This window comes from Lithobates pipiens, unplaced genomic scaffold, assembly GCF_037356315.1.
Source record: "Lithobates pipiens isolate NorthernLeopardFrog02 unplaced genomic scaffold, aLitPip1_a1.2 Scaffold_19, whole genome shotgun sequence".
Taxonomy (NCBI): domain Eukaryota; kingdom Metazoa; phylum Chordata; class Amphibia; order Anura; family Ranidae; genus Lithobates; species Lithobates pipiens.
This window is the reverse complement of record NW_027507764.1, coordinates 77,863,182-77,876,929: the sequence shown is the minus strand read 5'-3', so window position 1 is coordinate 77,876,929 and position 13,748 is coordinate 77,863,182. Positions and strand designations below refer to the sequence as shown.

The window sequence follows — 13,748 nt, the reverse complement described above, 5'->3', positions numbered from 1 at the left end:
AGGTCTAAGAGTACTACACTATCTCGACGATATTCTTCTTCTAGCAGACAGTCGAGAGATACTTCTACGACATCGTTCAATTCTGATTTCCACACTCCAGCAATTCGGGTGGATAGTGAATTGGAGGAAGAGCAGCCTGGTCCCAGTGCAGAAGATGGTCTTCCTAGGAGCCGAATTGGACACCAGATCCAACACAGTAGGGCTTCCCCAGGAGAAACTTCATCCTCTTATCCGCAAAGTGAGAAAGCTACTATCAGTAGACCACCTATCTGCAAGAAAATGCTTAAAGTGGAGTTGCCCCCCAAAAAATAAAACTACTTAAAATTCTTAAAAAAAATCAAAAAAAAATAATTGGCAAAAAAAAATTTTTTTACTCACCTCTAAATACCGGTTGCTAGGGGGTCCCTCGTAGTCTGCCTTCTTCATTGCCCGGGCTGGTGACATCACTTCCCCTCGCGCCGCACATTCACCTGGGACCTGTCACGTGTCCCAGGTGACTGTACGGCGTATCACGGCGCCCTGCGCCGCTCGCGCATGCGCAGTGGGTGCCCGGCTGTGAAGCCACAGCCGGGTGGCCACAGTATGCATGACGGCGCCGCGAGTGGAGCGGGGAGCGAGGGGGGGGCTTCGTTCCCCCGCATCGCTGGATCCCGGGACAGGTAAGTGTCCGATTATTAAAAGCCAGCAGCTGCAGTATTTGTAGCTGCTGACTTTTAATTTTTTTTTTTTAGGGGGTACCCCACTTTAAGTATTCTGGGCTCAATGTCATCAACCTTTCTAATGGTTCAGTGGTCTCAATGGAACTCCAGGGTATTCCAGAATTCGTTCCTAAAACAATGGAACGGGGTGTCAATGTCACAACAAATAACAATCACCAGAGCAGTCAAGGAGTCAGTACGTTGGTGGACTCAAACCAACAATCTAACTCGCCGTCGTCCTATCGTTCATCCACTCCCAGAGATAGTAACGTCAGATGCCAGTTACCTTGGCTGGGGTGCGTATCATCTAGATCGGGGAACACAGGGCCGCTGGTCCTTCTGTCCACAGGGGATAGTCTCGAATGTTCTGGAACTCAGGGCTGCATGGCAAGCACTTCTAACTTTCAGTCCCCTCCTTTCAGGGAAGAGTGTCCTCCTGCGTATAGACAACACAGTGGCTGTGAATTATGTCCACAGGCAAGGGGGCACAAGAAGCAAAGTCCTAATGCGGGAGGTACGACCGATAATCGAGTGGGCCCAAGTCTACCTGACGGATCTGAAGGCAGTATACATACCCGCAATTCACAACCAACTCGCGGACGATCTAAGTCGAATACTTATTTCAAACAACGAGTGGTCTCTCAGTCACAAGGCCTTTACTCTTCTGACACACAAATGGGGTGTTCCCGATATAGATCTGGCAGCGACTCCAGCGAATCGCAAATGTACTCGCTTCTTAGCAAGGACCGCCTATCCAGCAGCAACAGGGATCGACTGTCTCCACCATCCTTGGGAATTTCGCCTAGGTTACATATTCCTTCCGGTGCCCTTGATAGCCAGGTTTCTGGCCAGACTGAGGACTTCGTCTTCCACGGTAATAGCAGTGTTGCCCTTCTGGCCCAGAAGACCATGGTTTCCGACCATCCTGCAATTGAACACAGAAGAGCCTCTTCCACTTCCGCTGTTCCCAGACTTGCTCTCACAAGGGAAATTTCTACACCCGTCACCAGAGCGACTACACCTGACGGCTTGGAAACTGAAAGGGAAAGGTTACTAGATCAGGGTTGTTCATTAAGAGTAATATCCACCTTACAACAAGCAAGGAAGAAATCGACAAACAACATATATAATAAGATTTGGAAAAGATTTTCTGCAATAGCCCAACTACAGTCCTGGAATCCCCTTTCTCCATCAGTGTCTCAGGTGTTAGAATTCCTACAACTAGGCCTAGAGAAAGGCTTAAGGTCAAGCACTTTAAAAGTTCAGGTCTCTGCCATATCCGCAATGACAGGAATCAAGTGGGCTTTAAACCCCCTCATCATTCAGTTTCAGAAAGCATGCCTAAAAATAAGGCCTCCTAGAAAACCAATTTTTCCGACTTGGGACCTATCGATCGTCCTGGAAGCCTTAACCAAAGAACCTTTCTCGACGGGGGGATCAATATACCTATGGGACTTGACACTAAAACTATCGTTTCTAGTTGCAATCACATCGGCCAAAAGGGTCTCCGAGCTGCAAGCTCTACTAATCAAAGAACCACACCTAGTTTTTTTCCCAGACAGGGTCGTACTCAGACCTTCGGAACGGTTTGTGCCAAAGGTAGCATCTAGCTTCCACTTTAATCCGGAGATCAATCTTCCCGTTTTTCTCAACACAGATGGAAATCCACATCCTCTGGACGTGAAGTCTGCAATATCCGCCTACCTGGAGGCTACCGCTCCATTCAGGAAGTCAGAAAACCTCCTAGTCATTCCGCATGGCGCCAAAAAAGGTCAAGCGGCTTCTTCAAGAACAATATCCTCATGGTTGATTAAAGTCATCAAGAAAGCATATCTAGTTCAACACCTTCCAATACCGGAAAACCTGAAAGCGCATTCGACGAGAGCGATGGCGACCTCATGGGCAGCATACAACAGAGTGTCACCAGAGACTATTTGCAAGGCAGCAACTTGGTCATCAAAAACCACATTCATGTCACACTATAGAATAGACCCAGCTCAATTAACTACGGTTGAGTTCGGGAGATCAATTATTCAATCAAACTCATCTATATCCTGTACTTGAGTAAATAAAAAACTTCTAAAAGGCACCCTCCCATGTAGCGAGTTATTTCCCACTGTGTGTGCTGCCATGGTGCGTCAGGAAAACGGAAAATTGTATACTCACCTTTCCGTAATTTTCCTTTCCTGACGCATCCCATGGCAGCACACAGGATCCCACCCCTCTAAGGTGATAGTTACTGAGAATGCAACGGTGGACTCCTCTTCAAATCTTATAGCTAACCAGTCCTATCAGGTTGTGGAGGCGGAGTCACAACCCACTGTGTGTGCTGCCATGGGATGCGTCAGGAAAGGAAAATTACGGAAAGGTGAGTATACAATTTTCCGTTTTCTTTTGGTGGTATTTGATTACCTCTGCAGTTTTTATTTTTTGGACTATAAACAAAAAAAAAAGGAATATTTAAAAAAAAAAACCCTATACTTTTTACTTTTTGCTATAATAAATATATATATAAAAAAATAGTTCTTCAGTTTAGGCCAATACGTATTCTCCTACATATTTTTGGTAAAAAAATTGCAATAAGCGTATATTGATTGGTTTGCGCAAAAGTTATAGCGTCTATAAAATAGGGGATCGTTTTATGGCATGTTTCTTCTTCTTTTTTTTTTTTTACTAGTAATGGCTAGTGATCTGCGATTTTTAGCGGGACTAGGACATTGTGGCCAAGAGATCGGACACTTTTAACACTTTTGGGACCATTGACATTTATACAGTGATTAGAGCTAAAAATAGCCACTGATTACTGTATAAATGTTACTGGCAGGAAAGAGGTTAACACTAGGGGGCTATCAAGGGGTTAAGTGTTCCCCAGGGAGGTGTTTCTAACTGTGGGGGGAGGGGACTGAAAGGGAGTAGAGAGAGATCACTGTTCATTATCACTAGGACCAGCAGATCTCTCTCTACTTCCCGGACAGAATGGAGATCTGTCTGTTTACACTGACAGATCCCCGTTCCTACTCTCTGAGGAGCAATCGTGAGTCGCTGGTGGACATCGCGGCCGCCGGCCATGCGTATTGGCTGAGGCTCCTGCATTGCGCCCCCTATAGCACTTAAAGAGGCCAATGAACACCCATGGCGATTCGCACAGCTGTGCCAACCTGCCTCAGTATATTGACTCATGGACAAGAGGTTAAAGTCTTTTTTGATTTTTTTAAAATAAGCATGTTATACTTACCTGCTCTGTGCAACGCACGCACACCTGATCCCTGTATTCTTAGCGCAACGCACTCCTGATCCCTGCATTCTGAGCATAACGCACTCCTGATCCCTGCATTCTGAGCATAACGCACTCCTGATCCCTGCATTCTGAGCATAATGCACTCCTGATCCCTGCACTCTGAGCATAACACACTCCTTAACCCTGCTTTCTGAGCATAACGCACTCCTGATCCCTGCTTTCTGAGCGCAACACACTCCTGATCCCTGCACTCTGAGCATAACAATCTCCTTAACCCTGCTTTCTTAGCATAACACACTCCTGATCCCTGCTTTCTGAGCGCAACACACTACTGATCTCTGCACTCTGAGCATAACAATCTCCTTAACCCTGCTTTCTTAGCATAACGCACACCTGATCCCTGCATTCTTAGCGCAACGCACTCCTGATCCCTGCATTCTGAGCATAACGCACTCCTGATCCCTGGATTCTGAGCATAATGCACTCCTGATCCCTGCACTCTGAGCATAACACACTCCTTAACCCTGCTTTCTGAGCATAACGCACTCCTGATCCCTGCTTTCTGAGCGCAACACACTCCTGATCCCTGCACTCTGAGCATAACAATCTCCTTAACCCTGCTTTCTTAGCATAACGCACTCCTGATCCCTGCATTCTGAGCGCAACACACTCCTGATCCCTGCATTCTGAGAATAACGCACTCCTGAACCCTGCATTCTGAGAGTAACGCACTCCCAAACCCTGCACTCTCTTGTAATTTTTTTCTCCTTTTTTTATGTGCCCACTGCGTTTGCATCTACATTTGGGGTTAAAAATGTATCATCACCCGCAGTAGATCACAAAGGCAGTGCATTTTGAATACAGTGCAGGAAACACACATGGAACATGCCTTTCTGGCATTGCGTTCTGGTGTGAACCGGCCCTAACAACAGGACACTGTGCCCGGTGATCTTTGACTTTATCATTGTTCAAGTAGATCTCCATCTCTCTAAGGTTGCCTACCCCTGCTTTAAGGAGTATATAACTGAGCCCTGGATTTCCCATGGATGAATGTGAACAGATCTGTACGCTTTATAAATGCGGCAAATCATCTGAGGGACATTTTCCAGCGGATGTTGGCAAATTGATAATTTGTTGCATTATAATTGATGTAGATAAAACAATGAGGATTTTTTTGCAACAAGTAATAACTTCCCACCCGTCACATTCAGTTCTTTGCCGGAGTAGATGTGACGCGCGTTTCAAAATTTGGGACATCTCAACGTGTAATCTAATTGCTTCGTGCAACTTTAGAATCCTTCTTTTTAATTTGCATTTGTAAGTAGACCTTGAAATTTGCTTAGTCTGGGGACTCTGTTGTGCTGTTTGATGTCAGGTGTTCAGGGATAGCTGCTGTACAAAATAAAATAATTACTGAATGCTTCAATGACTGTTTGAATTGGCTTAAAGATGAACTCTGGTGTAACGCAAACATTTATATGGTTTGTAGTAACAGAGCTGTTTAGATCGCTAAACATAACCTACTAATCGCTATTTCTTTCTGAAGCTGCAGGGTCTGATAATTTGAATATTAAATGGTCTGCTGAGTCACACACCCAGAATAGTATATCTTGTCTGTGCTTGCCTGCTGTAAAGTGCCTCTGTTGCTTTAACAGAAAAAAATAACTGCTAAAAGGTATAATGAGCAAGTGACCTGGACCAAACTGATCGGAAATGAGAGGAAGGCAGGTATATGCTGGATAGGCCTCATTCACAAGGGCGCCCCGGTTCCCAAATAGCAAGAAATTGTGCTGCAAGTTTCAAAATGATTTGCTAAGCTGTTGTAAGACTTGTCAGGCTGCTCAAGTTTTTAACCAAGTCCACATTGCATGAATCCCAATAAACTTTCTTTGCAAACATTCTACATATCTGCAGCAAGCTCTGGTTCAATTATATTGTGCAATAGTCATCCCACCACAGGGGTCACTGTGGCTGAATTTTCATGCTCTTGACTTGCCGAGCTCTTGCTACAGACTCACCACTGCAACTTTGCTCTTGCTAGAGACTTACCACCCAATATTGCTACAAATTAGAAAAGTGTCAACTAGAACTTGTGCTTCAAGTGCTCTGCAAGTGTACAACCTGCCAGTGAAAATGTGCAGCAAGTTAGCAGACCTTAAAATTCAACACTGCTACAAAATTTGTGGCAAGTTATCCTTGCTATCTGGGTTAGCACTTCCTTCTGGCAGCACTAGAGTCATTTGTTTGAATCCCGACTATGACACTACGTTTCCTCCGAGTACTGTGGTTTGTTCCCACACTCCAAAGACATGCTGGAAGGTTAATTGGCTTCTGTCTAAATTGCCCATAGTATGTATATGTATGAATGTGAGTTAGGGACCTTAGATTGTAAGCTTTATGAGGGTAGGAACTGATGTGAATGAATAACATATATTCCAGATAGCAAGGATAACTTGCCACAAATTTGTGGCAGTGTTGAATTGTGAGTCTGTTAACTTGCCGCACATTTTCACTGGCAAGTTGAACATTTGCAGAGCACTTGAAGGACAAGTTCTAGTTGTCACTTTTCCAATTTGTAGCATATTTCCGTGGCAAGTCTCTAGCAAGAAAAAAAGTTGCAGTTGTGAGTCTACATCAAGAACTCTGCAAGTCTACAGCATAAAAATTCAGCCACAGTGACCCCTGTGGTCGGGGGACTATTACACAACATAACTGAATCTAAACTTGCAGCAGACTTGCAGAATGTTTGCAAAGAAAGTTGATCTGGAGTCATGCAATGCAGACTTGCTGCAATTGTGCAACAAACTTATGAAGCCTGGCAAGTTTAGCAATAGCTTAGCAAGTAATTTTCAAACTTGCAGCACAATTGTATGCTATCTGCAATGTAAAGCATTGTGTAAATTGACGGCACTATATAAGTACCCCCAAGAAATTACAAAGTAATATAAGCGAACAGAAAATAAGATAAAGTGTAATAAAAAAATAAACTATAAGTACCTTAAATAAATCAATAAATAAAGTAAATAAAGCCATACACCCATGTGAAGTGCCGTCTTCACCTGCAGCGGATAGTACAAGTGCATCTGTGTGCAGGCAGCCCTATTGGGACACAGTGACTATATGGACACAGTGTCTGGTCAATAATTTGACAGCCATGCATGCAGTTGCGTGGTCCCAAACTTCAGACAATGTGAATTCAGGGCCACGCACTGGACCTGCACAGTTGTTAAATTGGGACCAGTGGCTGTATCCCAATAGAAATGTATAGGAATACCTGTTTCACAAAATAAAATATACCCATTACTATCAGTAAAGTACAGGTTCGCTTAAATTAAGTGTATTTATACCCAAGAGCAAAAATATAATATCTTGGTGTGCTTTGTGCATTTCTTCCAGATCTGTACAGTAATCCAGCTAAAACATTGCCTTTTTTCAGGAGCTTCCTGTGATAAAGAACCGTCACTTGTGCTCTCTCTCCCTGTGCAGGGTGACTGGTCTTGTCTCCACCCCCTCCTGCAGTTGTCTGTAGTCAACCTGTAGTGGGTGGAGCCTGCTGAACCCCTCCCACAGCTCTGTTCTCTGCACAGGGGTGATGTCACTACTACTTTAACTTTTATAAAGTGGGTTTACAAAGGCATTTGGTGCATATGAGTAGATTTATCCTTTGTGGCTATTGAGGAAAATATTTAACTGAAAATTGTTGTGCCCAGGTTACTGGTGCTTGGAAACTCTAGTAGATAAGCTCATAGCTTTTCCAGTGATCAGTGATCCACTGATTTTCTATCAGCTCTCTAAGCTTTTACATGACTGGCAGTTCCTGAGAGCCGCCTGCTGCAGCGGGTGTAAATTACTGCGAGCGTCTTGTGCTAATCTTCTGCGCACATCATTTTCACACCTCGTGATATCATAAAGACTCACATAGCCTGTAGAATATAATTGCTTTTATTCACCACTTGTCAAAAGCATTAACCAATTAGCCCTTTGTCTCTTCAACTTTTGATTTATGGGCATGAGCAGTTATTGGAATTAACAAGCTTTTAACATTGTTTAGGTTTTTTTTTTGATTGAATGAGCTGATTACAATTTCGTGACTAACTCTCTGTTGTTCTTTTTTTCTTTTCTAGTATTGGCATAAAGGATGCTTCCACTGCGAAGTTTGTAAAATGACTCTAAATATGAATAATTACAAGGGATACGACAAAAAGCCATACTGCAACTCGTAAGTACCCTATGAGCAGAACAAAAGTAATAAGTGCAATGTAATTTTTTAAATCACAAATGGTACGCTGTAATTGGGGGGATGTAGCTATAAGGCCTCATGCGCACTGGACGTTTTTGGACGTTTTTACAGCAGCTGTTTTTGGCAGTAGACGTTTTTTTCTACAGGGCTTAATTTTGTGAAATCAAAGCTCCAGCAAGGAGAACAGTGAGCATCAGTAAATCTCACTCCAAATCTCCTGAGACTATTGGTCAAAGGCAGCAGTACCTTAGATCTCGTATTGCAGATATATACTGTAGTTACAAGGCTGTAGACCCAGGAGTGCCTAGGCACACTCACATACTAGGATGTACACTGCTTTTTTTCAGGAGGAATTTCAAACATAATATACATTTTTCAGAGTAATGCCTAAGCACATAACATCTTTAAATGTTCCCCTTAACCATAGCAAAACTTTTAGGCTCCATTCACACTTGGCGTTTTTGAAATAACAAAGCGCACAGAAAACACGCATTTTGAAAATGTGCTGCAAAGTGTGTTGTATTTGCTGTGCCATTAATTGTTAAAGGCATTCCAAGCATGGGTAGCACATGGCATATGCACTACAAACGCAGTAAGATCCGCAATGAAATAACACCCCTTCCTTTACTCCAAAAAAGCTTCTGGGGGGAGTTTGTTGGGCATAGGGCAACCCATTCAAGTGAATGGGCTGCCCTTTGCATGGCAAGTGGAAACGCTCGAAAAATACGAGCAAGGACATAAGCTCTCCCTATACTTAGGTGTGAATTCAGCCTTTAAGTGTCTCTAGAAAGAAATAGAACATTTCAAAACCTATTTGGGGTTTGACAACTCATCCCTTTAATTACTGACACACTACATGACATATGAATTACACAGGTCATGAGACTGGCTAAAGATAGGCAAGGTACTTGTTGAATCGAATTCACCATGCAACCTGCAAGATGTAGCTACACCAGGCATTTATGGGATGAGTTTGTAGCCATTGCTTCTACATTCTGCAGAATGGTATTATCCCCTCCATGATAAAATGTGCTTGATATATTTAGAACTCTCATTCTGTGGTCTGATTGAAGCCTCTTCTGCTTCTATCTGTGGTCATCACATCTATACATTACGTTAGTTTTATTTTTATCCAGTGACATCCACTCTTTCTTGCAGATGTTTCTGCAGTCCGGTATCAATAATCATAGAAAAGTATGTTTGAACAGCTTTTCTACAGTGCATTGTATGGCTGGCCAGTATTCAAAGTGGACATAGAATAAATAGTTGTAAATGATTATTGAGTGGAAGAAAAGGAAGAATTATATTGCCAGGTTGGATTTTTTTCTGTACAGTAAAAATAATAGAACACAATATTCAGCTATGAACATGGGGTAGAGTGATGGGGTGTTCATCATGGCCTCCATGATTCCCTCCTCATTGCACACCAAGTAAAGGTCATGTGGGAGGTCTACCATGGGGTGGGTTCTTCTGGACTACGCTAGGCACTTTGGACTGCATAAACAGGGGGTACCTTTACTGGAACAGTCCACTGAACTGGAATAAATTCTCTTGATGTACTAAGCATTTAAGAGAGATATGCAGAGACCTTGTCCCCTCCACCTGTCCAGCGTATCACCGCTACCTCACTCCCAGTAACGGTGTGGGGTTTTGCCCTGCATCTAGTATGGACTTCATGCATGCTCTTCACTTAAAGCGGAGTTCCACGGTTCCACCCATATTTTAACCTTTATATGAATCAGTCCCTTGCTGCATGTATAACAACATTTGGCATAAAATATGTCCCTTGTAATCTGCCTCTTCTGGACTGTGGAGATGTACGTCATATCCTGCGGCACCTTGGCTCTTGGGAGATGTATGTCATCCTTCCCAGGAGTCAGTGGGCATCACTGCAGATAGCATTCCTGTGTCGAATGCGCACGCACGAGATCGGGAGGTGCATGCTGGGTATCCATCAGTACCTTATCCCGGTACGAGTACTAGTGGGCTTCATATGAAGATGGAAGAACTCAGGAATGCACAAACGTAAGTCAATTAAAAAAACATGTAATTGAATGGTGATTTTATTACTCACATGATTTACAGTATTTAATTCCTAGCAGGAGAATAGGTGACAGAACAAAAATGGGTGGAACTCCTCTTGTAAACGATCACCTTGTAATACAACCCATTCAGTTTAAAATCGAAATGAAAGGCAAAACACTTGTGTATAGATATAAAAATACATTATACATACCCTTGATCACACTCCTCTGTTCCTTCTGTTCTCAGCTGCATAAAAGCTGGGGGGGAGGAGAAGCAACAGCCCACTGAGCTTCCCAGTGAAAGGCTGTGCAGGGAGGGGTGTCAGGACAAATGTGTTGAGACTGAGGGCCCCGATGGTGTAGAACTGTTTCCATTGCTACACGAATTGCTGCCGAAGGCGACAACACCTCCCTCGCTGCAAGAGGCTGTCTCACCTGCCACACATACACGTTGCTTACCGCTTACCGCTTACCACAGGCTGCTAGAGAAACCTTTGTTACCCTTAGTAACCACTTACTTGTACTTCACACTGTTTTAACTGTTGTACTGTTATCTTCAAACCCCAATGTGTTTAGTGATCTGAACTGTAAGCTGTGTGTGCCCGTTACTTACATTACACTAACTAACAGAAACTTCAGACCAGGCAAGGACAAAGTTTCAAAAGCTTTACCTAAATAACTCAGCATGATGACATTCACAAAGTAACGGCTCAATTTAAAGTGCAGTTCTTTCCTACATCCCTAGTTCGTAACTTCAGGCTTGTGGCTGCCCCAGCATACCTGCATAAGATGAGCATCCATAATAGGTTTCTTCCAGGAGTACTGCAAGTCCCAACAGCAGGAATTCCGATCCCGGGATGGCACTGGCGATCCAGATTCTGGCAATGACGATGAGAAGCACATCTCTCTAGCTCAAAATCCCAGACTCCCGGACCTCGTGGGTGCGAACCCCCTGTTCCTTTTGTAACACACAGAACCAGTGTTTTGGGCCCAGCAAACCCGAGAACAGGGGGTACATTTATTTTAAATTGTATACAATAAAATACACTGGGAGAGATTTACTAAAATTGGTGTGCATAGAATCTGGTGCAGCTGTGGATAGTAACCAATAAGCTTCTAACTTCATCTTGTTCAGTTAAAGCAGAACTTCAACCAAAATTGGAAGTTCTGCTTTTCCTCCTGCCCCCCCCCCCCCACTACTTTTAGACATTTTTTTGGGGGAGGGAGCAGGTAGCCCCATTTTTTGACAGGTACCCGCTCACATTTCCAGTAGGATTTCCGCAGTGGCTCCACCAGAAGTTCTCTTTCCCCCTCCCTGCCCCCAGCCTTCCGGGACACGTGACAGGTCTCCGAAGGCTACGCAACCATTCACAATGCACAGCCGTAAGGAGTCACAGCTGGCAGCCCACAGTTAAAATGCCAGTGCTGGGGACTGAAGACCGGCAAATTACTGGCTCAGGTGAGAATGGTGCTGGACCCTTGTACAAGCAAGTGTTCTTTTTTTTAAAGTCAGTAGTTACAGTATTAGTAGCTGCTGACTTTTAATTTTATGTTCCTAGGGTGAAGAACCTGTTTAAGCTTTGTCTATAAAACCTAGAAGCTGATTGGTTGCTATACACAGCTGCACATGATTCTGTGTGCACCAGTTTTAGTAAATCTCCCCCATTGTGGTTTATATTTTTGGTTTACTTACCATATAAAGTCCCATGGGAGGCAACAATTGGTGGAATGGGTTCTTCCATTGGATAAGCTGTAAAAAGGAAATCACTGACCTCTGTACCAGTGTAATTTGGTTTATGTGAAATATGATGAATACTTTTCTATTTCTAACTTTGTGTATTGCAATAAAGGTCTAGATTTTTAGGAGTGGAAGGGGAGGCTGTATAATATAGAGTTAGCATAACTAAACTTGGTTATATATAAACATATATGCATTCTAGGAATGGCCTTTTATACATAATTACATTGGTGCAGCTTGGACCATTGTAACTATACCTACTGTATACCATACTTCCAGGATCCCAGTGGAAGCTGAAACCAGACATTTTTTTTTTATTATGCAATACCACATCAGCAACAACAAACATAAAGCATGTGTTATTGTAAATTGACTGCAAAAGTAGAAATACACTTTAAAGAAAAATTCCAGCTATGGATCTTTTTATACACTGTTACATTGATACAGCTTGGAACAATGTAACTATGTATATACCATGCTTGCGGGAACCCTCCAAAGTTGGAAATCACTGTAGTACATGGTGGACATGGTCAGTGCGGCATGTAGTAGGACGTGACTCCCGGCTGCTCTGCCGTAGATCCTGACAATCCTCCTGATTGCACCGACATCCTTGCTCCTACCTGCTCCTGAGATGCTCAGCCTGTTGCCTCCACACTGTAGTACACACCGCTACTCCAGTGATCTTCACTAGCTTCCGAGTAGCTGTCCTGCTGCATTCTGAACAAAGGAGGTCGTCGGCTGGGCACGGGCGAAAGTTAGAGATCCCTTTGCATTTTCTCAATGAATGTAAAGCTTTCTCTGATTGAATAAAGTGGAAAGGCAACGTGGTGGTGGAAATCTTCTTTAAAAAAAAAAAAATATATAAAAATTGATGCTTACCATTTATTTGTTGAACAATCCTATGTTTTCCTTTACCCCCTTTTATACGATATTAAAGTGGAGTTCCACCCAAAAATGGAACTTCCGCTTTCATGACCCCCATGACTTACCACATTTGGCTTGTCATTTTTTTTGGGGGGGGGGCAGGTACCTAGTTTTCACAGATACCCAGCTCCCACTTTCTCTCCCCCCTCCTTCCCTGCAATTTTCTGGGAAACGTCACAGGCAACAGAAGGTTGCCCGGCCATTCATAATGCGCAGCGTGCGCCTGGCTGTAAAGCCACAGCTGGGCGCCCACACTGCAATGCCGGCGCCGCCGAGAGGAGGGGAAGAGAGGCAAGGCTTTGAGCGGCCGCATCACTGGACTTTGGGACAGGTATGTGTCTGTTTATTAAAAGTCAGCAGCTACACTTTTTGTAGCTGCTGACTTTTAAATGGGTGGAAGTCTGCCTTAAGAAGGGAGCTCCCATAATTAACAATGTCTGTACTGTGCTGGCTTCATTATCAATTGTAAACTAGATTTACATAGCCCGTCCTAGCAAAGGGCTAAAGATCCCAAGGCTTAGGTGGTACATTGTATTTGAATGTACTTGTACTTAAAAAAAAAAAAAAAAAACTGTCCCCTCAATCTGTCCCCTAATCATACATTGCAAGCTATTCTGAAGCATTACAGTCCTATCTATAAACCTGCTACAAAGAAATAACTAGAAGAAATATGTTTTAAAATTATTTTTAGGTATGCTGTGTAAATGGAAACACATATCAAACTTATAGTGGGAGTTGCTGAAAGTAGGCTGCAAAAGTGGAAATACACTTTGGTGTGTACAATATATAAGAGTCTATGAGTATGAACAGCTTTGGGTAATGAGAAGAATGTTAGTATATGTACATCCACCCCTTTCCATCTCCTCTATCTATGGTTAAGTCCTAT

General features: G+C 43.3%; 1 protein-coding gene across 2 annotated transcripts in view; it reads left to right on the top strand.

Moving 5' to 3' along the window:
* NEBL (nebulette) overlaps positions 1-13,748 on the top strand; it is a 398,972-nt gene that overhangs the window by 41,711 nt on the left and 343,513 nt on the right. For both annotated transcript variants that reach the window (XM_077490941.1, XM_077490942.1), the window contains exon 2: positions 8,061-8,155. In XM_077490941.1, the coding sequence (XP_077347067.1) occupies positions 8,061-8,155 (95 nt within the window). The remainder of the gene's footprint in view (positions 1-8,060; positions 8,156-13,748) is intronic.